The 23035-nt window shown below is 37.4% G+C and overlaps 1 protein-coding gene across 1 annotated transcript in view; it reads left to right on the forward strand.

Annotated features, from left to right (window-relative positions):
• The window catches only part of CDH26 (cadherin 26), a 2018873-nt gene that overhangs the window by 1012847 nt on the left and 982991 nt on the right, over positions 1-23035 (forward strand). Inside the window, exon 9 of the mRNA XM_044089870.1 lies at positions 12480-12622. Within this exon, the coding sequence (XP_043945805.1) occupies positions 12480-12622 (143 nt within the window). The remainder of the gene's footprint in view (positions 1-12479; positions 12623-23035) is intronic.

Genomic DNA, 23035 nt, shown 5'->3' on the forward strand with positions numbered 1-23035 from the left:
CCAAATTGGAAGCCATCCACTCTCCAGCCAAGACCGGAATAGCTGGTCAAAAGGAGAAGGTCAATACTTGCACCACACCACATGGAACACATAGCCCTCCAGAACACACACCAGCACCGCATTCACATAAAAACACAAACCACACATCCACGTTCGTGGAGGCTCTCAATAAAAATCTACCCAAGCAGCAGAGACCTCCAAGGCAGAAATGCACTCGACCACCACAGCACAACACTAATCACGAGACACATAACTCTTCTAAACAGTGTGCCACTCAACCAAAGCCCATAAGGCAAAACAGCATGCCCACCACACTAGTCATAGTTGATTCGATAGTGAGGCACATTGATGCCCCACTTACTAGGTTGAATAAGGAGAAAGTAACAGTCAGCTGTCTGTCAGGTGGCAGGATCCACCACATAACACATGCACTCAGGTCCCTCAACAACAGGTACAGATATGACTCTCTCATTGTACATGTGGGTGTGAATGACCTGAGACGTACCTCCCTGGACTACATGAAAAGAGACATGGAGGAGCTCTCGGATTCTCTAGCCCAGGCTGGTATGACTCTAGCCCTGAGTAGCATCCTGCCATCACCCAGAATGATACCACAGTACAAGCAGAAAATGATTGATTTCAACAATTGGCTAAGTTTCTGGTGTCATTCTAAGGGCATCCAGTATCTGTCTACCTGGGATGACATGACTGACAGACCTCAATGCTTTGCCAGAGATGGTCTGCATTTGTTACCCCTGGGCTTCTGGACACTGGTCAAGGCTCTTGCCACCCCTGTAGTGCTTTTTTAGGTGGTGTTCCAAAGACCAAATAACCACAGTAACAGCTACAAAGAAATGCAATCTAAGGGTCATGCTGCTCAATGCTAGAAGTCTAATTCTCAAAATGCACTCGCTCGAAGCACTCCTTAAAATGGAGAACATCAAAATTTGTGCTGTACCAAAGACCTGGTTCAAGGCAGCAGAAAGCATCCCTGCACTACCAGGCTATAACTCATTCCACACCTTTCAGCCCCAGAACTTGGACCAAAGCAGCAAAGGCGGTGGTGTTTTCATATTCATAAAGGATGCGCACACCTCCAGACTGGTAGCCCAACATAATGCATCAGAGATACTTCAGGTGCAGCTAACATTGGGTAAGACAGCGATTCAGGTTATAGCCTGTTTAGGTCCCCAACCATGTCCTAAGACTCACACTCCACGTTCCTAAGCACCCTGGAGAATATTAGGGTCCAACCTAACACTCTCATACTGGGTGACTAACTTCCTCTCGATTAACTGGGAAAACTACTCATGTACCAATACACTTACCCAACATTTTCTGGAATTCATTAATTTCAATGCCCTGGACCAACTCGTTCTTACCCCCACTAGAGGTAGCAACAACCTTGACCTGGTCATTACTAACATGGGCCACCATTGCTCTACACTAATAGTCAACTCCTCCCTGGTTAGATCTGACCACAAACTAATCACCTTGGAAATCCACATCCCTCCAACCCCCCACACAAAGGTAACCACCATGAAAAACTTCTCCAAAGGTAACTTTGGGCTTCTAAAAACAGAGCTGGCTAACTTCATGGCACCCATGCAAATGGAGAATAGTTGCATGACCATCGAATCATACACCAATGCACTGTACGAACATTTACACAAATGCATGGATCTCGCCATACCCAACAGAAGCAAGACACTCACCTTTAAAAAAAGGAAGCCAATCTGGTGGTCCCCTGCCATAAACAAACTCTATAACAGAAGGAGGAAACTGATGCAGAATAAGGTGAAGTCCCAAGGCTGGAAAAACTCCCTTATCAGCCTCAACAAAAAGTTCAGATCCCTCATCAAATCCTCTAAAGCTAGCTATGAAAACAGAATTGCAGCAGATAGTAAAGACAACCACAAGGCCTTCTATAGTTATGTAAAGAATCTCCGTGGCAATACCCAGATTTGCTCTGAGCTACTGCACAATGGTCCCTTCTATACCGAGCCAACAGATATTGCCAATATACTGGCCGAGAGATTTAGTGCCAACTTTACCACTATCTCCACCCCAAAAGGACCAATCACAATCCCAGTAGATTGCCAGACACCCAGTATTACTGCTGCACAGGTTAAAACAGCACTGTCCAAGGCCAAGAATACAACTTCTATGGGACCTAACAATATCCCTGGCTGTGTTCTAAATGAATAGAATGAACTGGCTCCTCACCTGTGTGCCCTGTTCAGTCATAATCTCACCTCAGGCTTTGTCCCTACCAAATGGCTCACTGCTATAGTCATCCCTCTTCACAAAGGAGGAGCGACTATAGACCCTGGGAACTTTTGCCCCATTAGCCTGACAAGTCTGATATGCAAAGCTGTGGAACACATCACCATGGACCTAATAAACAAGGATATAGGGAATCTCCAAACTCTGGATCCCACACAGTTTGGTTTTATGAAGGGTAGATCATGCTTGCTCAACTTGGATGACTTCTTTGAGTCAGTCACCAGAGCTGTGGATGAAGGCAAGGTGGTTCATACAGTCTACCTTGATCTGGCCAAGGCCTTTGATACCATTCCCCACTCAGGAATTATAGAAAAACTCACTAAGCTAGGCATCAACCCCTATATCACTAAGTGGGTTGCAAACTGGCTCACAGATAGAACCCACAGTGTGAAAGCAGCTTACTCCAAGTCAGACTGCAGACCAGTCACAAGTGGAGTCCCACAGGGATCGGTTCTGGGTCCTCTCCTGTTTGGTATCTACTTCTCAGACATCCAGGCCAACATAAAGGGACTCTGGCTGATAAAGTTTGCAGATAATTGCAAGTTGGGAGCCATTATTAACTCCTCAAGTGATGTCGACATCCTACAGAAAGGCCTCAATGAGACCAACAACTGGTGTCAGAACCATGGCCTTAAGCTCAATGCCAAAAAATGTGTCGTCATCCCCTTTGGGAAAAACCCAGTTCCCATGAATTACCACATCGATGGTAGTCCACTGAACACAGAAGGCGTTACAAGAGATCTGGGAACACAGGTTGACAACAACCTCTCTTTTGACCATCACACTGCCACTGTGGTCAGAAAGTCCTTCTATGTGGCACATCTCATTACTAGGGGTTTTGCATCCAGGAAGAAAGAGGTCATTGTCTCCCCCCTACTCTTCCCTCATTAGGCCAATCATCAAGTACAATGCCCTATTTGTCATGTACCTCACTAGACACCTGCAACAACTGGAGAGGCCACAAAAGTACCTCACAAAGAGGATACTAGACCTTAAACACTTGTCCTATATGGACAGACCCAAACACCTCCAACTATTCTCTGCCTCATATTATCTATTTAGTTGTGATCTCTGCTTAACTTACAAAGCCATGTCTGACCCAGCTCTGTTAGAAATACTACATCTAAAGAAATCTCAACCCCTCCGCACCACATGCTCCAGAGACCTCAACCTCATTACCACAATCAACAGAACATGCTGGAAGCACAGGTTCATAACCCAGAGACTGCCCATGCTATGGAATAGACTTCCTATACATGTCAAACAGAGCACCTCACTGGCCCTCTTCAAGAGAAATCTTGAAGAGTGGATGGGAAATAGAAAATTCACCCTGGGGATCACTCCAATGGCTCTACTTGACAGAGACACTGGCAACTAAGGTCAGGTGGCATGATGCCAGGGTAATCCTATGGGCTAGGTTTGTAAAGGCTCCAGGGCCATTAGCCTAGTACACACCTATTAACCTATGAACCTATAATAAACAAGGCATTTAAGGAAAAAGAATCAGGAAATGAGATGGTTCAGTGCCTTCTGCTAAGACTTTCAAAAGTATGGCGGATTCATTTTGCTAGGTATCCTGTATTGGGAACAGTTACTGGATAATATGGGGTGGCTACTAAAATCTTTTATGTGGTAAATGTGATGTGGGAAAACTGAAACTGGGTACTAGTAGGATAGAGGAATGGCCACTGTGGGTAAAGTAGCTGGTGGAAGCAAAGGAAGTACATCGAGTGAAGAGGGAACAGTTAGCAGTTTCTAACACACACAAAAGTAAAAGTACCAGTAAGTTTAGATTGATTATCCTGAGGCTTTACATGTTTTGGCTTGCAGTTCCTTTTTAATTTTTTTAAATGCCAACAGGATTACGTCTTCATAAAGGTAAACCTATCATGCTAGAAGTGAAGGAATGGGAAGCTGGTAGACTGGTTACACAAATTTTGTTGCTGCCGAACTCTACACTTATTTAAGCTTTTAATCTTGATGTATAAATAGTGCATATGATAAACTGTGGCCAGTTCAGGTACACCTGACACCAGGTTTATTTTTATTAGAAGTGGAAGTAGAGTTAGTGAACAAAAGGAATCAAGATGTCTTTGAACTGGTTAACAAAAAACAATCACGCAAGTAGGGTTCCACCTACAAGAGGAGAAGTATGTTGTATAGTTATGGAAATAAATGAAATGGAGGTTGTTAATGAAGACATAAAGGAAAAGATGTAACAAAAATTGCATCACTGGAACTTTTTTATTATGGAATAATACATTTACACTTTTGTCTTTCTTTGTTCTTGGCTTTAGAATGAACACTTGATCTGTTTGAGAAAATATATATGTTTAGTAGTTTGGATGCTGCATGTTTATTGGTAAATGAATATAATAGTTTTCATTTTTCTCCATAAAGATTGACAAATTTATATTGGGAGTTATCTGACTTGATTGTGTACAATGTTTTGTTTGTAGATGATAATCTAATGAAGTACATCTTAAAAAACAAAACAAACAATAAGGCTATACTCAATTAACAAAAATGTTTAAGATATGCAGAAGCAAGAAAGACTTTCAGGAAAGCTTCAGCTTGTTCGATGACATTAACAACAAACAACAGCATTAATGCAAGTAAACAAAAAAGAAAAGGCCAAATGATGCTTCACAAAGAAAACTAAAACCAATTGAAAAAAGCTCCAACAAAAAGCTTCACTGCAGCAGCAGTGGTTACTCAGACATGCATATGGTTGTGAAAAAAATTGAAATGGGAGATTTTTTTTGCAGGCAGATAAATTACCTGGTCTAAATGAAAGTATCAACATTAAGTGTCTTTTAAAATCACAGTTTATATAACATTTTGCTTATTTGTGCATGAATTATATGTGAAAAGTGGGTAGATAATAAAAAGTTGTTAAGTGCGGAATATAACTTTTATTGGTTTTATTTATGTCAAGTGATTTTTTTAAAAGGAGTATTTAAACTACATAGTAGGATTTATTTTAGCTCTGATAAAGTTCTTATTAAAGGGAATGAAAGTGCTTAGCTAAATCATTATTGTGTTAAAGCATGTTTTTTTACACATTTTTTGCTGTATGCAAGTCATATGCAAGTCTGAGTAACCACTGGTCTTGCTATGGTGAAGGCTTTCTCCTGGTGCTTTTTCCAATGGGTTTTATTAATGCAAACAGCTTACCCACTAACAATACCATAACAATTTCCTCTTTTGCATGCTACCCTCCCCCAATCTACATGAGTAAAACTTCAGCAAAGTAGAGTTGCTAATAACAAAATTCTTGGCATATAGGTTTGTGGATTAGGGGAGTTTATTTTTTGTTTCCTGAAGCCATTTTGCATTGACCAAGTAGTACCATTTTCTTTATGGTGGGGATGTCAAAGGTGATGAATCTTCAAATTCTATTGGATAAGGTTTGCAGGGCTGAATTTTCTTTCTTGGAGGACGTGACAATAGGTGGACCATATTCCAGTTGTTGTAGGAGAACCGCTTTCCAAATGGATAGTCCTTCTGCTTAGAGAAAGTGTAAAACTTTTGTATTCCAAAAGCTAGACTATTAACTTTTCATTTAGAATTAGTAACACAACCAAACAGTCATGAGTTCGATGCTGCCAAATGACAATATATTTGATGTGCATTTTGGCTTCAATAGCTTCCTTCAAAATATGTATTATATCCCACTTTTGGGAGACCGGAGAGTTTTGCCTTCTGCCAAAAATCAAGCTTTTAGTGTTCAGTATAACTCTGTTCTGTGATAACCAGTTGGATACCTTATTTAGGTATTTTCAGTTGTTTTTTGATGACAGGAGCTGGACTTGTAGCTTACCATGTCATCTGTGTACTAAAGCATATAGGTTTGAGGAAAATGAGATAATGAAAACTGAGAATAGTAGCAGTGAGAGAGCTGATCTTGGAGTACTCCATTAGTAAATGATGAGTATTTAGAGGAGAGTTCACTTCTCATCTTTGAAATGCCTATTCATAAGGAAAAAGCCAAACCAAGGAAGGCAATCATGGCTTATGCCTGATATGAGAAGGGCTCTGTGGAGAAGTGTATTGGCTATCATGTAAAAGGATCTAGTGAGGCCTATAAAGGCCTAACCTGTGAGATGGCCTAATTCCATTTCCAGTAGAATATCAATAATTAGTGTGCAGAGAGCAGTCAAGGTGCTATGACCTTTCAGAATTTATGTCAGCAAGGGGAGCGTACATAGTATTTCTTGATGTACTCTTTCAGTAGAGAGAAGTTAATTTATTTAGCTATTTTCACTGGAGTAGGAAAAAGGAGATTGGTCTAAAGTCTTTAGAATTTTTTGGGTGGGAACTTTTGGTAAGGCTTTAATAATCTGTTGCATATTTTAAGGATTATGTGGGCTATAAAGGTGAAGGGTGATTAGTAGGTTCATGGAGTCTTAAATATCCTAAGGCTATTTAGTTTTATGACTGTTTACCCCTTGCCAGTATCCTCCTTCAGGCGATACTTTCTTTCTCCAGGAGTGCCATACCATTCAATTAGAAATAAATCTGTAAATTTCTAGGTTATGTTTGAAGGAGTATAGTGACTATGACTACTTAACATGCAAGGGAAGTTTATTTCAGTTGTTTTCGAGGTGCCATAGTTATAAAACTATCACTGTATCTTGTTTTGTTTATCTATTGTTGAAGATTTAAGTCCATGGTTGAAGTGCTGGTGCTGCCACTGGATTTGCGTAATTTACATCATCATTCTGATAAGGCTTCTGCAATTTACATTGTGTAGGTTTGGTCATATACCCTGTTTGCTATCCACCTTATCACCTTACAACATATGGGTCAAATTTTAATACATTTTAATTCCTCATGATGCCAGCGTGGGGAATGGTGTGGATGGCCTTGGCCAGGTCAAAACACATCATGTGCACTGCATGGCCAATATCTATATAAGCTTTTCAAAGAAGTTTGCCACGTTTAGTAAACAGGGTCTATCTTTCACAAAGTCAAACTGCTGGAGGAGGTCAAATCAAATAAGATTCTTGGTATTATAGTTTATTATTATCTGCTGTTAACACAGTCTTAAGGACAAAGGAAGTAGGACATCAGATCCTTTGGACATCTGAGGTTGGTTGTTGTACAAATTTTAGGAAGTCTTTGGCTGTGATCTTTATTTCTGAAGTAGAAGAGTGAAGTATATTGATGGAGGAAGAGAAGTGACAGCGGAGGAGACTGGAGGGGTGCAGGGCAGTGAAGAGAATTGTTTAAGAAAGTCATCTGAAGATCTGCAGTTGGAGTTGGATTTAAGCTGAACAACTTTTAATTAGTGTTAAAAGTTGTAAGAGCTAGAAAGAATAGAAATAAAATACACAATTTTCTGGTGATTGACAATCCACATTATTTCCAGTTCACTTAGGAAAATGAAGCAAGAAATTCAAATTAGTAATCCAAAAGGAAACAAAAATAAACGGTAGTATTATATAATAGTAATAAAGATGATGATGATAATAATAATAATAATAATAATAATAATAATAATAATAATATACACTGATTTTTCTAAGAGAGCTAGGAAATGTCAGGTGCAGTCATTAAACACCTTCTTTCTAATTATAATATTATGATGTATGTTCAGTCTCAGAAATCATTGCTGTTTCAGTGTAATAGATTGTCATGTGTCTTCCACCAAAGACTGTAGCCAAAGTCAGTCACCATGTAGCAAAAAGTCAGGGTTCACAGTACTTAATGCTACACTCTATCAATGGCAACCATATACTGACTTGCAAAGAGTGACACGACTCTTGCATCTCAGAAATCTGAATATGCACCTCCAAAGTGTTAAAAAACAAAGCCTCGGAAATGTTCAATATGTAGTCCATGAATTATCTTGGCGAGGAAACAGGTTAGTAGCCCTCATTCTGGCATTATGGTAAGTGCGGTAAATGTCAGATCATTGCATGTAGTTCAGAGAACACTTTGTTAGGTTTGAAATAATCCACCAGGAAATGTTATATGGAAAATAAGCCAACCTTTCCAATTAAAATTAATATTAAGATAGCAGTACAAATTACAGGCTCTACTAACATGATGAAAAATATTCAGCTATTATCTAAACATGACACAAAATTTTATTGGGCTTTAAGGTACTAATAAGTAACAGCTGACCCTCTACCTTTGATTTCTAGTTTTCAAAGTAGGTTAACATTAAAATAAATAAATATATAAATTATATATATATATATATATATATATATATATATATATATATATATATATATATATATATATGTGTGTGTGTGTGTGTGTGTGTGTGTGTGTGTGTGTGTGTGTGTGTGTGTGTGTGTGTGTGTGTGTGTGTGTGTGTGTGTGTGTGTCTGTGTGTGTGTGTGTCTGTGTGTATGGGTTCCTATCAGATTATTGAAGTTTCAGAACTTTGAAGGTCATATGGGCTGGACCATATGATTGAAGTTTTGAAACTTGGAATGTTTTGAATGGAGATAGCGGTACAGCTCAGAATGAGAAATTTACCCTTTACTGCCATGCAGTGAGATCTTGAAGTTGGTGTATTTAATTAGCAGGGGGTGCAGGGGGGCTTGCTCCACTGCAAAAATGTTAAAAAATAGAATGTTTTATTTTTTATTTATTTATTTTACTGTTTAAAGTTCTAAAACTTCTCCGTCATATGAATTTCGAAGTTTTGGAACTTTGATAATTATATGGGTTACATTAATTTCATTGAATGCAACTTTTGTCAAATAGAAGCAAAGCCAGAATGTGTGACTGAAAACCAGCTGATCACATATACTGGCTTTTTTCTTTGTTAGATTGAGATAAAGTGAGTATCCAGAATTTTGCCCTTTCCCCACTGTAATGCAATCTTAGGGGGGTGTGGGAGTGCAGAAGTGCTTGCTCCCCTTATATAAACAAAGTTTTGCTTTGTTTTTTTTTTTTTTGCTTTGATTGGCTGGAGTTCAGTCATTTTTCCATTGAATGATTTTGACATTCTGAAGGTAAACCACACTAATTTGAAAATGGAAACTTCAGCTTCCTACTAAGCATGTGCTGAGGTGCTTCTTGGTGCATGCAAATATTACTTAAAAAAAAACATAAACAATAGCACCCCACACCCCATGCTAATTATATGTATATATATTAACTCTGAGACTGCACAGTCTCCAGGGAAAGAGAATGTCTTCTTACCCAGGGATTAGCAATCTCGCACACCTGTTGACCATCTGTATAGTCGACCAAATTCAGTCAAACCAATGGAACCCAAATATATTTGTGTGCATGTGTGTCATAGATATATATATATATAATATATATATATATATATATATATATATATATATATATATATATATATATATACGTACATATATACATACACACACTCACACACACACACACACACACATATATATATATATATATATATATATATATATATATATATATATATATATATATATATATATGATTGTAGTTATATTGCCTGAATCACACTTTACCAAATCAAAACTGAATGAACAATTTGACACAAAACACATTTGATTGAAAAATCAATTTATAGAATCACATTTGATCTGACTAAAAAATTTAATTGCGCCAAACATACCTTAAAACTTGGCCCCCTGCAACACCACACCTCTTACTTAAATACACAAAATCTAATTTCGCGCAACAATGGAGTAAAGAGAAAACATACTAACAGTGAATCACCGCTAACATACGAACATATTTTATAAAAACTTTATTAGAGCAAACCTACCTTAAAATACATTTAATCACCACTAAAACCTGAAAGGATCTTTTTGCAGAAAGAGTGTTTACAGGACTGGAGTTTGTATCTGCACTCTTTTTGCAAAATTAATTGTAAAAGGGTATATTGCTTTGTTTTAATATACAATTTTTGCATTTGAGCACAATAGTTTTATTTCTTTTTATTTAGATTGCATGATATATGGGAATATATTTTGCATCAGATGAAACGGAAGATTTTAAGGGATCTATATTTTTGAGGGTAAACATATCATGATGATGATGATGCCTAGTTACTCTGTCTTGTTCCATGTTCAGTATGGGTTGTAGTGGGCAGTCACAGGTTTCAGTAATTAAAACATTAGCAATGTTGTCAGGTCAGTGCAAAGGAAGAATATTAGCAGAGATTTTTAGTTCGTGAGACACTGGTGCATGCTTTATAGAGGACTGTTTGTAGTGTTAATATCCAAATGTTTGTGGTTATAGTTCAGCAAGGAACATTTCTTCATGAAGTAATGCTGCTATTCCATAGTGTAGATAGCTGAGTTTGCAATAGTTGCTATTTACATGCGGCTGGGGAAAATTTTGATGGGTGAGGTACTACAGTGGTAAATGGATAACTTGCAACTGAAGCCAAACCAGCGCTGATCTGTCTGAAGGCAAGTGGGTGTGACTATATATGATGTTAGGGATTGCAGATGTATCTGAAAAGTCTATATGTTCAGGTTGGAGAATTAAGGGACAAAGAGACTGACTGAATGGAGGCAGTCAGTCTCAGCAGAAATAAAGAAGTCAAGTTAACATGCAAGATGGTGAGGTTGTTTGTCACATACTATACACAGAAGATTATAAAACAGCAATTTACACAAAGAATATAGAAGACAAAACTCTACAGCAGTGCAGAAAAGAAAGCCAGTAAAGGTCCATTCACCTGTAGGCAAAGACAAAGCCAAGCCAGACCAATATGGTATAAAGTTTAATACAACATAGCCACACCAAATAAGCACTTTCGTTTCACCCATAGAAACTTCATCAGAATGGTGTATTGTTACAAACAAACTGTTAAAATAATCAAAACCTGAATGTGAGTGGCTGTAAGTTAATTACACAACATTTGAAAATGTAAAGAAACATCAGAGAAACTTGTGTACTCTTATTTAACATATATATACAGCACATACATACACACACACACATATGCACAACACAATTTAGTAAAAATATTTACAAATATTTACAAAAATATAGGTACACAAATATTATTTACAAAAGTATATAAAATCTCCTAAACATGACAACAAAGATGTTTAAAATGTTTGCCTTCAGTTTCAAGGCTGGAACCATAGAAATGTGGTCATTTAAACCAGGGTTTACACATGCATAAAAAAACATTTGCCATATCATCTCTTGATATTCCAACCTGGTTTCCCAGTCACCACCCCTTTCTGGAATCTGAACTTGCTGTTTCACCCAGAATTTAAATTTGGCTGAGGGACAAACTAAACAATGTCTGTATAGGCCACTGGTGTCTTTGCCCCTCTTTAGATCATATGAGTGCTATACTATATAGTGTCTATATCACATAGTTGAAGTTTAATAATTTCGAACATGGAATGTTCGAACCATCCTGTTCGAAGTTAAAAAAGTTTGACTATGGATTTCTATTATTTACAGCATTTCCTGTGGTTACTAGTACAAAGAATATAGAAGTTGCAGCCACCCTGCAGCTTGCATATGTTGTAGTTCTGTCTTTATATATCTAAGTATTTGTAAACCATGAACTACCAGAAGATGTAATCTCCATTGAAGGTTGAACTGACCAGTGATGTGAAGCAAGGCTAAACTTCTGTATGACAGAAAGTCCTATCAAACTCCATTTCTGGTTATGAGGTCTACTGATAGATATCCACTGCAGTGGAGCTCTTTAATACTACCCATGTTTTTATTCATGCATAGCCACCTGAAGTTCTTTACATTTACTAGGACTTTCTATATATTTAAAGTGGAATTGCAATGATGGCTTATAAACAGTGATAACCTGAAATATCACAATCTTCTGTAAGCCATACAAGAATCATTAGCTTAGGTATGGAAAGCATGACTCTTAATGAAGCTTAATAACACAATATTTTTTTTATGCAAGCGGTATTTGAAAAGCATTTTCTCTGTGTTATAATGTACATTGTTTTTAATATATTTCTTGGTGGAATATTTTAAAATATTCTAAATGTGATGTACAAACTATTGAAAGACAGAACTGTGAGAATTAAATCTGAATTGTTTTCATTGGTTATGTGAAAATATTTGTAATCCCTATTGCTAACCTTTTTTCTGCTATGTTTAATCAGTTGCTTTTAGTAAGGGAGAATGTCTGTTCCTAAATGCTGGATGTTTTTGTCAAGCCTTAACTTGCTCTGCTTTCTGTTTTCTTCTTTAATTATGTCCATGATTGTTTTTCTTTACAGATATGAAATAGCTGATGATCCTGAAAACTGGGTTGTAATAAATGAAAAGACTGGGGAAGTAACAACTGTAAACGTTCCAGACAGAGAAGCTCCTTCTGTCAAGGACAATGTTTACCGCATTCTTGTTCATGCTATTGATGATGGTAAGTAGTTTTCACCCCCTGAAACATAAACACTTATTAACTAATAGCAGATAAAGAATAATGGATGACCATGCCTCTTCACTAACACAGAGTATGCACTTAATGCAGAGTCTACATGCCATATTGGTTTCCTGTGTCCTCTGCACCTTCATTTTCCATCACATATCATTAGCTCCTGCCTCCTATTTAAAGAATCTAGTGTGGAGTTGTTGCGTGTGTTACACTGCCATTTTTATGCATTGCTTCTGAATGCATGCATTCTTTTACCTCTCTTTGCCTTGTCCAGCTCTATGACGTGCACAGTTTTTATCTGCTAGTTCTCTTCTTCATGATGCTGTATTTTAGATGATGTATTTGTTTACAGGAACATTTACTCACTTTTCACCACCTTTTCTTGTCCCTAATATTTACAGCCTGAGTATGGTGTATGGTATCCTACAGTGGTGATACGGCATACAGTAATACATTTACTATTGAATGGGATTGCTGCATGTGGGCGTTGTTCTTATACTGACATACAGTCCCACTGGAGTTCATTATAATAAAACATAGAGTATAAGGGACAGAGTTGGGGGTGTATATATATATATATATATATATATGTGTGTGTGTGTGTGTGTGTGTGTGTGTGTGTGTGTGTGTGTGTGTGTGTGTGTGTGTGTGTGTGTGTGTGTGTGTGTGTGTGTCTGTGTGTGTGTGTGTCTGTGTGTATGGGTTCCTATCAGATTATTGAAGTTTCAGAACTTTGAAGGTCATATGGTCTGGACCATATGATTGAAGTTTTGAAACTTCGAATGTTTTGAATGGAGATAGCGGTACAGCTCAGAATGAGAAATTTACCCTTTACTGCCATGCAGTGAGATCTTGAAGTTGGTGTATTTAATTAGCAGGGGGTGCAGGGGGGCTTGCTCCACTGCAAAAATGTTAAAAAATAGAATGTTTTATTTTTTATTTATTTATTTTACTGTTTAAAGTTCTAAAACTTCTCCGTCATATGAATTTCGAAGTTTTGGAACTTTGATAATTATATGGGTTACATTAATTTCATTGAATGCAACTTTTGTCAAATAGAAGCAAAGCCAGAATGTGTGACTGAAAACCAGCTGATCACATATACTGGCTTTTTTCTTTGTTAGATTGAGATAAAGTGAGTATCCAGAATTTTGCCCTTTCCCCACTGTAATGCAATCTTAGGGGGGTGTGGGAGTGCAGAAGTGCTTGCTCCCCTTATATAAACAAAGTTTTGCTTTGTTTTTTTTTTTTTTTGCTTTGATTGGCTGGAGTTCAGTCATTTTTCCATTGAATGATTTTGACATTCTGAAGGTAAACCACACTAATTTGAAAATGGAAACTTCAGCTTCCTACTAAGCATGTGCTGAGGTGCTTCTTGGTGCATGCAAATATTACTTAAAAAAAAAACATAAACAATAGCACCCCACACCCCATGCTAATTATATGTATATATATTAACTCTGAGACTGCACAGTCTCCAGGGAAAGAGAATGTCTTCTTACCCAGGGATTAGCAATCTCGCACACCTGTTGACTATCTGTATAGTCGACCAAATTCAGTCAAACCAATGGAACCCAAATATATTTGTGTGCATGTGTGTCATAGATATATATATATATATAATATATATATATATATACATCTATATATATATATATATATATATATCTATATATATATTTACATACACACACTCACACACACACACAGACACATATATATATATATATATATATATATGTATATATATATATATATATATATATATATATATATATGATTGTAGTTATATTGCCTGAATCACACTTTACCAAATCAAAACTGAATGAACAATTTGACACAAAACACATTTGATTGAAAAATCAATTTATAGAATCACATTTGATCTGACTAAAAAATTTAATTGCGCCAAACATACCTTAAAACTTGGCCCCCTGCAACACCACACCTCTTACTTAAATACACAAAATCTAATTTCGCGCAACAATGGAGTAAAGAGAAAACATACTAACAGTGAATCACCGCTAACATACGAACATATTTTATAAAAACTTTATTAGAGCAAACCTACCTTAAAATACATTTAATCACCACTAAAACCTGAAAGGATCTTTTTGCAGAAAGAGTGTTTACAGGACTGGAGTTTGTATCTGCACTCTTTTTGCAAAATTAATTGTAAAAGGGTATATTGCTTTGTTTTAATATACAATTTTTGCATTTGAGCACAATAGTTTTATTTCTTTTTATTTAGATTGCATGATATATGGGAATATATTTTGCATCAGATGAAACGGAAGATTTTAAGGGATCTATATTTTTGAGGGTAAACATATCATGATGATGATGATGCCTAGTTACTCTGTCTTGTTCCATGTTCAGTATGGGTTGTAGTGGGCAGTCACAGGTTTCAGTAATTAAAACATTAGCAATGTTGTCAGGTCAGTGCAAAGGAAGAATATTAGCAGAGATTTTTAGTTCGTGAGACACTGGTGCATGCTTTATAGAGGACTGTTTGTAGTGTTAATATCCAAATGTTTGTGGTTATAGTTCAGCAAGGAACATTTCTTCATGAAGTAATGCTGCTATTCCATAGTGTAGATAGCTGAGTTTGCAATAGTTGCTATTTACATGCGGCTGGAGAAAATTTTGATGGGTGAGGTACTACAGTGGTAAATGGATAACTTGCAACTGAAGCCAAACCAGCGCTGATCTGTCTGAAGGCAAGTGGGTGTGACTATATATGATGTTAGGGATTGCAGATGTATCTGAAAAGTCTATATGTTCAGGTTGGAGAATTAAGGGACAAAGAGACTGACTGAATGGAGGCAGTCAGTCTCAGCAGAAATAAAGAAATCAAGTTAACATGCAAGATGGTGAGGTTGTTTGTCACATACTATACACAGAAGATTATAAAACAGCAATTTACACAAAGAATATAGAAGACAAAACTCTACAGCAGTGCAGAAAAGAAAGCCAGTAAAGGTCCATTCACCTGTAGGCAAAGACAAAGCCAAGCCAGACCAATATGGTATAAAGTTTAATACAACATAGCCACACCAAATAAGCACTTTCGTTTCACCCACAGAAACTTCATCAGAATGGTGTATTGTTACAAACAAACTGTTAAAATAATCAAAACCTGAATGTGAGTGGCTGTAAGTTAATTACACAACATTTGAAAATGTAAAGAAACATCAGAGAAACTTGTGTACTCTTATTTAACATATATATACAGCACATACATACACACACACATATGCACAACACAATTTAGTAAAAATATTTACAAATATTTACAAAAATATAGGTACACAAATATTATTTACAAAAGTATATAAAATCTCCTAAACATGACAACAAAGATGTTTAAAATGTTTGCCTTCAGTTTCAAGGCTGGAACCATAGAAAGGTGGTCATTTAAACCAGGGTTTACACATGCATAAAAAAACATTTGCCATATCATCTCTTGATATTCCAACCTGGTTTCCCAGTCACCACCCCTTTCTGGAATCTGAACTTGCTGTTTCACCCAGAATTTAAATTTGGCTGAGGGACAAACTAAACAATGTCTGTATAGGCCACTGGTGTCTTTGCCCCTCTTTAGATCATATGAGTGCTATACTATATAGGGTCTATATCACATAGTTGAAGTTTAATAATTTCGAACATGGAATGTTCGAACCATCCTGTTCGAAGTTAAAAAAGTTTGACTATGGATTTCTATTATTTACAGCATTTCCTGTGGTTACTAGTACAAAGAATATAGAAGTTGCAGCCACCCTGCAGCTTGCATATGTTGTAGTTCTGTCTTTATATATCTAAGTATTTGTAAACCATGTACTACCAGAAGATGTAATCTCCATTGAAGGTTGAACTGACCAGTGATGTGAAGCAAGGCTAAACTTCTGTATGACAGAAAGTCCTATCAAACTCCATTTCTGGTTATGAGGTCTACTGATAGATATCCACTGCAGTGGAGCTCTTTAATACTACCCATGTTTTTATTCATGCATAGCCACCTGAAGTTCTTTACATTTACTAGGACTTTCTATATATTTAAAGTGGAATTGCAATGATGGCTTATAAACAGTGATAACCTGAAATATCACAATCTTCTGTAAGCCATACAAGAATCATTAGCTTAGGTATGGAAAGCATGACTCTTAATGAAGCTTAATAACACAATATTTTTTTTATGCAAGCGGTATTTGAAAAGCATTTTCTCTGTGTTATAATGTACATTGTTTTTAATATATTTCTTGGTGGAATATTTTAAAATATTCTAAATGTGATGTACAAACTATTGAAAGACAGAACTGTGAGAATTAAATCTGAATTGTTTTCATTGGTTATGTGAAAATATTTGTAATCCCTATTGCTAACCTTTTTTCTGCTATGTTTAATCAGTTGCTTTTAGTAAGGGAGAATGTCTGTTCCTAAATGCTGGATGTTTTTTTTTTGTCAAGCCTTAACTTGCTCTGCTTTCTGTTTTCTTCTTTAATTATGTCCATGATTGTTTTTCTTTACAGATATGAAATAGCTGATGATCCTGAAAACTGGGTTGTAATAAATGAAAAGACTGGGGAAGTAACAACTGTAAACGTTCCAGACAGAGAAGCTCCTTCTGTCAAGGACAATGTTTACCGCATTCTTGTTCATGCTATTGATGATGGTAAGTAGTTTTCACCCCCTGAAACATAAACACTTATTAACTAATAGCAGATAAAGAATAATGGATGACCATGCCTCTTCACTAACACAGAGTATGCACTTAATGCAGAGTCTACATGCCATATTGGTTTCCTGTGTCCTCTGCACCTTCATTTTCCATCACATATCATTAGCTCCTGCCTCCTATTTAAAGAATCTAGTGTGGAGTTGTTGCGTGTGTTACACTGCCATTTTTATGCATTGCTTCTGAATGCATGCATTCTTTTACCTCTCTTTGCCTTGTCCAGCTCTATGACGTGCGCAGTTTTTATCTGCTAGTTCTCTTCTTCATGATGCTGTATTTTAGATGATGTATTTGTTTACAGGAACATTTACTCACTTTTCACCACCTTTTCTTTTCCCTAATATTTACAGCCTGAGTATGGTGTATGGTATCCTACAGTGGTGATACGGCATACAGTAATACATTTACTATTGAATGGGATTGCTGCATGTGGGCGTTGTTCTTATACTGACATACAGTCCCACTGGAGTTCATTATAATAAAACATAGAGTATAAGGGACAGAGGCTGTATGTATAGGGACTGTAAGGGGATTGACTCCTCACAAAAAGTAATTTTGTAGATACTTATTGAAAAATTAATATAGCAATAACCCACGCCTGGGTGTGGGTAATGCTAAATTTACCCACGGTTGGCGTGGTTTGGTCCCGAGGGCGAAGCCCGAGGACCAAACAAAGCCAACTGTGGGTAAATTTAGCATTACCCACACCCAGAAGTGGGTTATTGCTATTATACCATGACATTATTTAAGAAAAGAAACTGTTACTTTTCTTAAATAATGGCATAGTATAATGCCTGTTTACTGCCCTTCCGCAGATGTCTGGCATCCGCGGCAGTTCTGATGTACTGCGGCGCCTCGCAGTACATCAGAGCTATGAGCAAAAACGGAGAAAGCAAGATCTCCGTTGCTTTTTAGTGTCTCGCTATGTTAAATGAGTTTAACATAGCGAGACAGTTTAAAATAAGCAACGGACATCTCCGTTGCTTATTTTAAACTGCCTCGCTATGTTAAACTCATTTAACATAGCGATACACAAAAAAAAAGCAACGGAGATCTTGCTTTCTCCGTTGTTTTAAACACTGTCTCCCTATGTTAAATGGGTTAAACATAGCAAAACAGCTTTAAAATAAGCAACGGAGATCTCCGTTGCTTATTTTAAAGCTGTCTCGCTATGTTAAACCCTTTTAACATAGCGAGACAGTGTTTTAAAAACCGAGTTATACTAATGGAAAAAAGTCCGGGCCAATCAGCGTGCACGTTTTGGGGGGGGTCATGGTATAATTGCTTTTCTTTCATTTATTTTGATTCTTCAAGAAGACCCTGTAGGATTTTTCAGATTGATTAGAAGTTATGCTTAGCTTAGATATTTTGTAGAACAGTAGACAAAAGATTTTTTTTTTTCCTTAGGAGTGCATGTGTTCAGATGTTTTGTACAAGTGTAGACAGATGATTTTTTTCTTAGGAATGTGTGTTCAGACAAGTGAACATAAAATTAAGCTGTTTGGAAAAAGTACTTTCAAATAGAAGTTCCCATGACTATAGGTTTACCTTGGCTCCAGAAGTTTTTACTTTATGGGTTCATTATAAACATACAAGATCCTATGTTCTAAAACAAATACTCATGCAGAAAAATGCAGTGTTGTAAACTGTATGCTTAGCTCACAAAACTGAGCAGTTTATGCTACAGCAAGTCCACCTTTGATCAAATCAGCATTTCTTCAGCTTTCATTCGGTTGAAGTCTCATATCAACTGATTTTGTTATAGTATAGGTTTCACTATGCTTTATTTCTAAATGAATTCTCAAATATTCATTACTTAGGGTATGAAAATACCATTAGCTTTTCTTTTTTATTTTAAATAAGCCAAATATATAAAAATTATTATCTTGCACTGCTGTATATGTTGTAAAGCACATCTACCAGAAGAATGCTACAATAAACCTACAGTCCCATACATTTTGTATGAGACTGTTGATCACTAGAGAGCCTGTCACCTGCTTCTCAGGAACCAGCTTATCATGTTTGCAACTGCTTTGCTTTTGGTGGGAGAAACAGCGAAGTGACATCCTAGCTGAGTTTAGCTATGATAAGGCCAGCACTGGTAGACGCCAAGTGAATCATCACTATTTATCATGTTTAGCACACCTAATTCTGACTTTTCATTAAGTGTGGCTAGATTAGCCATCTTCTTACCTAACTTCAGAGTATTAACCCAAATACTTCATCCATAAGTCTTCAGAATCTTATATAGTTGTCTTCCTCCATCCCTGAGTACTATGACAAGCCCTTATAGGTTCATAGGTTGCTACTAGGCAACAGGCCAATTAATCTTTTGAACCCGAGCCACTGCAGTCCCACTAGTACAATCAGCTACTTACTCCCTGCACCTAAGGGATACGAGTTGGAACTGGTTTAAAATCTGTTCCTTGCCATACCTCTCACCTTCTTAGTGCAAGAAATCTGGATAAAGCCTGACAAAATGGGGGAACAAAGGCCCAAAAATAAGGATAGATTTTAAATATTGCTCTTATACAGTTAGAAAGTTGCTAGGGTAACAGGGTTTGTGTTAACATACATTTTTCTGAAGGATTTGAAGGCTGAAACTCAAATATATGTCTATTTGGTGACTTCAGTCCTCAGATCATCCCAGTGATTTGCCAGAAAACCACACATTTTATGAGGAACACCAAAAATATGAGACAAAAATCTGGACATTCTGCAATAATCTGTACAGTTGAGAGGTGTTCCATCATTGACGTTAGTTCTGAAGACAAGGATGGACATGCTTTGCAAAGAGGTGGAATATGTTTCAGAGATAGAGAATTCTTTGGGAAAGAGATATATGTCACACCAACATGTCTAATTTGTGTTGCAATATAGACTTAGGTCCACTGAGCTTGTATTTGTTTTGCTACCTAACTCATGTAAAATATCAAGAAAGACTGGATTGTTTATATCTTTGTTGGTCACATATACCTAGGTATATGGGGTATAGGAGCTTGTGAGAGACAGAGTAGAGAGACAGGCCTTTTTTGATTGTTTGAAAACATAAGGAACTAAACCCCAATATTTTGCAGTGAGAAATCTTTGTGTTTTTTCAGGATGGAGCAGGTGTTTGGGCAGCTACAAACTAAAGCAGTACTATAGTCATGTGTTGGCCAAATAAGATGCAAATAGATGGAAATTATGAGCACTTTAGACTGAAAGTAGATGCCCTTAGTAACCAGCTGGGTGAGGCAGAAGTCGTTCCTAAAGACAGGAGTGTGTGGATGCCAGCTGCCACTTCATTATACATGAAGATGCCTGGACCTTTAATGACAGTCTAACTTAAGAGGGATGTCATTTATATGGTAGGAATGTGAGAGCTGCTCTTTACCAAACTGTATGATGGGACAGTTTTTGACACTAAGCTTTAGACTGTGACCTTGTCACCACATCTTCATTTGTGTTAGGCCTTCTTGGTGGACCCACGTGCTTCACAGGATTAGCTCCGAGCTATTTTAAACTTCTGAATTTATTTGTTTTTTAGCCAGAAGCCCTTAATTTCATATTTGACATCAGACGACTAGATGCCAAATAGAAGCAGTCCCAAAACAAAGCCTTTGGGCTCATCACAGGTGATAAGTCTCTTGGAGGATAGTGTGAGATTTAATAGTTACATCAGTGGCACCAGAATGGAGCATAGTATTCAAGGCCTTTGGTAAATTGAGATAAGATGCGAGTATAGAGTTATTATCATTTAGTGCTTCTGTGGCTCTTGTATAGTAGTCGGGTAGGTTTAATAGTTATGAGCTATTGTTTACTAAGCCAAACTGGTCAGGGCAGAAAAAGTGTAGTTTCCCCATGACCCTGCTTATGAGTTCCCTGATTCATCACACTGCAAATGCTGCTGATAGATCTACAGTTGCCAGGATACTTGGGAAGAGCACATCCCTTGTGGAGGGGAACTACTTCAGCTGTTCTCCAGATGTACAGCATTTATCCAGTAGACGGGGGTGGATAATTTAAAGAGGAAGTCTGGCAGGGGGTTATTTCAACTGATTAGGAAATTGCCTGATATGTTACCTGGACCCAGAAAATAGGTATTTTTAGTCCTTGTCCTTCACATTGTGGCAGCATGACTCAGCAGTCTGCTCTCAGCCCATCTGTAGCCAATCTGACTGCAGTCCCTGTTATAATGCAGTGTAGCAACTGCCTTATGTTTACTGACTGTTCACTGCTTCTGTCAATTAGATGTATAAAATATATATATAAAGTATGAGAGATGCCACAGTGCCATATCAGTCGCAACATACCCCTAAGCCTATAACTTACACTGAGCTGTAAGGAAAAGTTTGTCAAAGCCTCGTAGAACCCAGTCTAAAAAATCTCAACCTTCAGCACACCATGTAACACCAACTCTGTCTTCACTCCCACATAATGCAACTCCACACAGATCACCTGAGAGTCTCCAGGAAAGCAGGCCTGAACCTGTAAGGTTCACTTAGCCTACTGCCAAACAGTGAAATGTCTTAATCATTGGTAACTATAGTTAGGCATTAAAATTCAACATAAACCAGACTAGATAACAACAGAGTGATCCATGATGTCACAGGGGCCCTAAGGTCCTTTAAACCAGACAAGTATGACTACAACCTAGTGGTGGCCAATGTGTTAGTGACTGACCTGAGGCATTCCACCCAAAGGGACATTTCTCTCTGCATGTCCCTTTGGGCGGAGTGCCTTAGGTCATGCAGCGAGACATGATGGAAGTTATTATGCATATCTTCCAGGCAGGAAAGACACTGGTCTTGAGTAGTATCTTGCCTTCATCAAGAATGATGCTTAGATACTAAGACAAGATAACTAGGTAAAGTTGGCTAAGTATTTGGCATTATTCTAAGGAGAGCCATTTACCTGCCAGGGATGAGATGGATCATACCTCTAATATCAGAACTTTTGCATACTTGCTAAAGCCTCTGCTGTCTCTATATTGACAAATGCAGCAGGGACCAGCAAAGTATATTAGTTATTGTGGAATTGTTTTTCTGTCTCTATATTGCCTTTTTAGGCAGAGTCTCCCTACTCGACATTCCTACACAAACTCAAACCCAGATTCAGACATTATGGCGATACTAGTCAATGTTAGGAATCTAAACAGAAAGATTGCAGAACTTGAGAGTCTCCTGTTTAGTTACTGAGATATGGTTTCAGTGCAGTGACAGCACTCCCTCTCTACTGGGGTTTAGCACTTATTGTGGCTTCAGGATCTTGGGTAACTGTGGGGGTGTATCTGTGTTTGTCAGGAACACCATCATCTCACCTCATTACCCATGATCTTAACTTGGAATTTCCGAAGATGCAAATCACCCTTAACAAATACATATGTTACTTCATTGCTAGCTACAGATTCCTATCAATATCCCCCAGAGGCCATAAAAATGACCTTATCATGACTGAGGGGTTAAATGTCAATCACATACCTTCATGACAGAGAACTTCAATTACCAAAGCATTGACTGACAAACTTACACCTCTATTAATGGATATGCTTAGTGTTTCCTGACTTTGTTAATACGAATGCTGTGGAGCAAATTGAAGAACTACCCACTGGATGATCTAGTATCCTTGACCTAGTCCTTACCAACAGAGTCCCCATTGGTACCCCACCACATATCACCTCATCC

The sequence above is a fragment of the Protopterus annectens genome, chromosome 12.part0 (assembly GCF_019279795.1).
Source record: "Protopterus annectens isolate FY-2018-M chromosome 12.part0, PAN1.0, whole genome shotgun sequence".
Classification (NCBI taxonomy): domain Eukaryota; kingdom Metazoa; phylum Chordata; order Ceratodontiformes; family Protopteridae; genus Protopterus; species Protopterus annectens.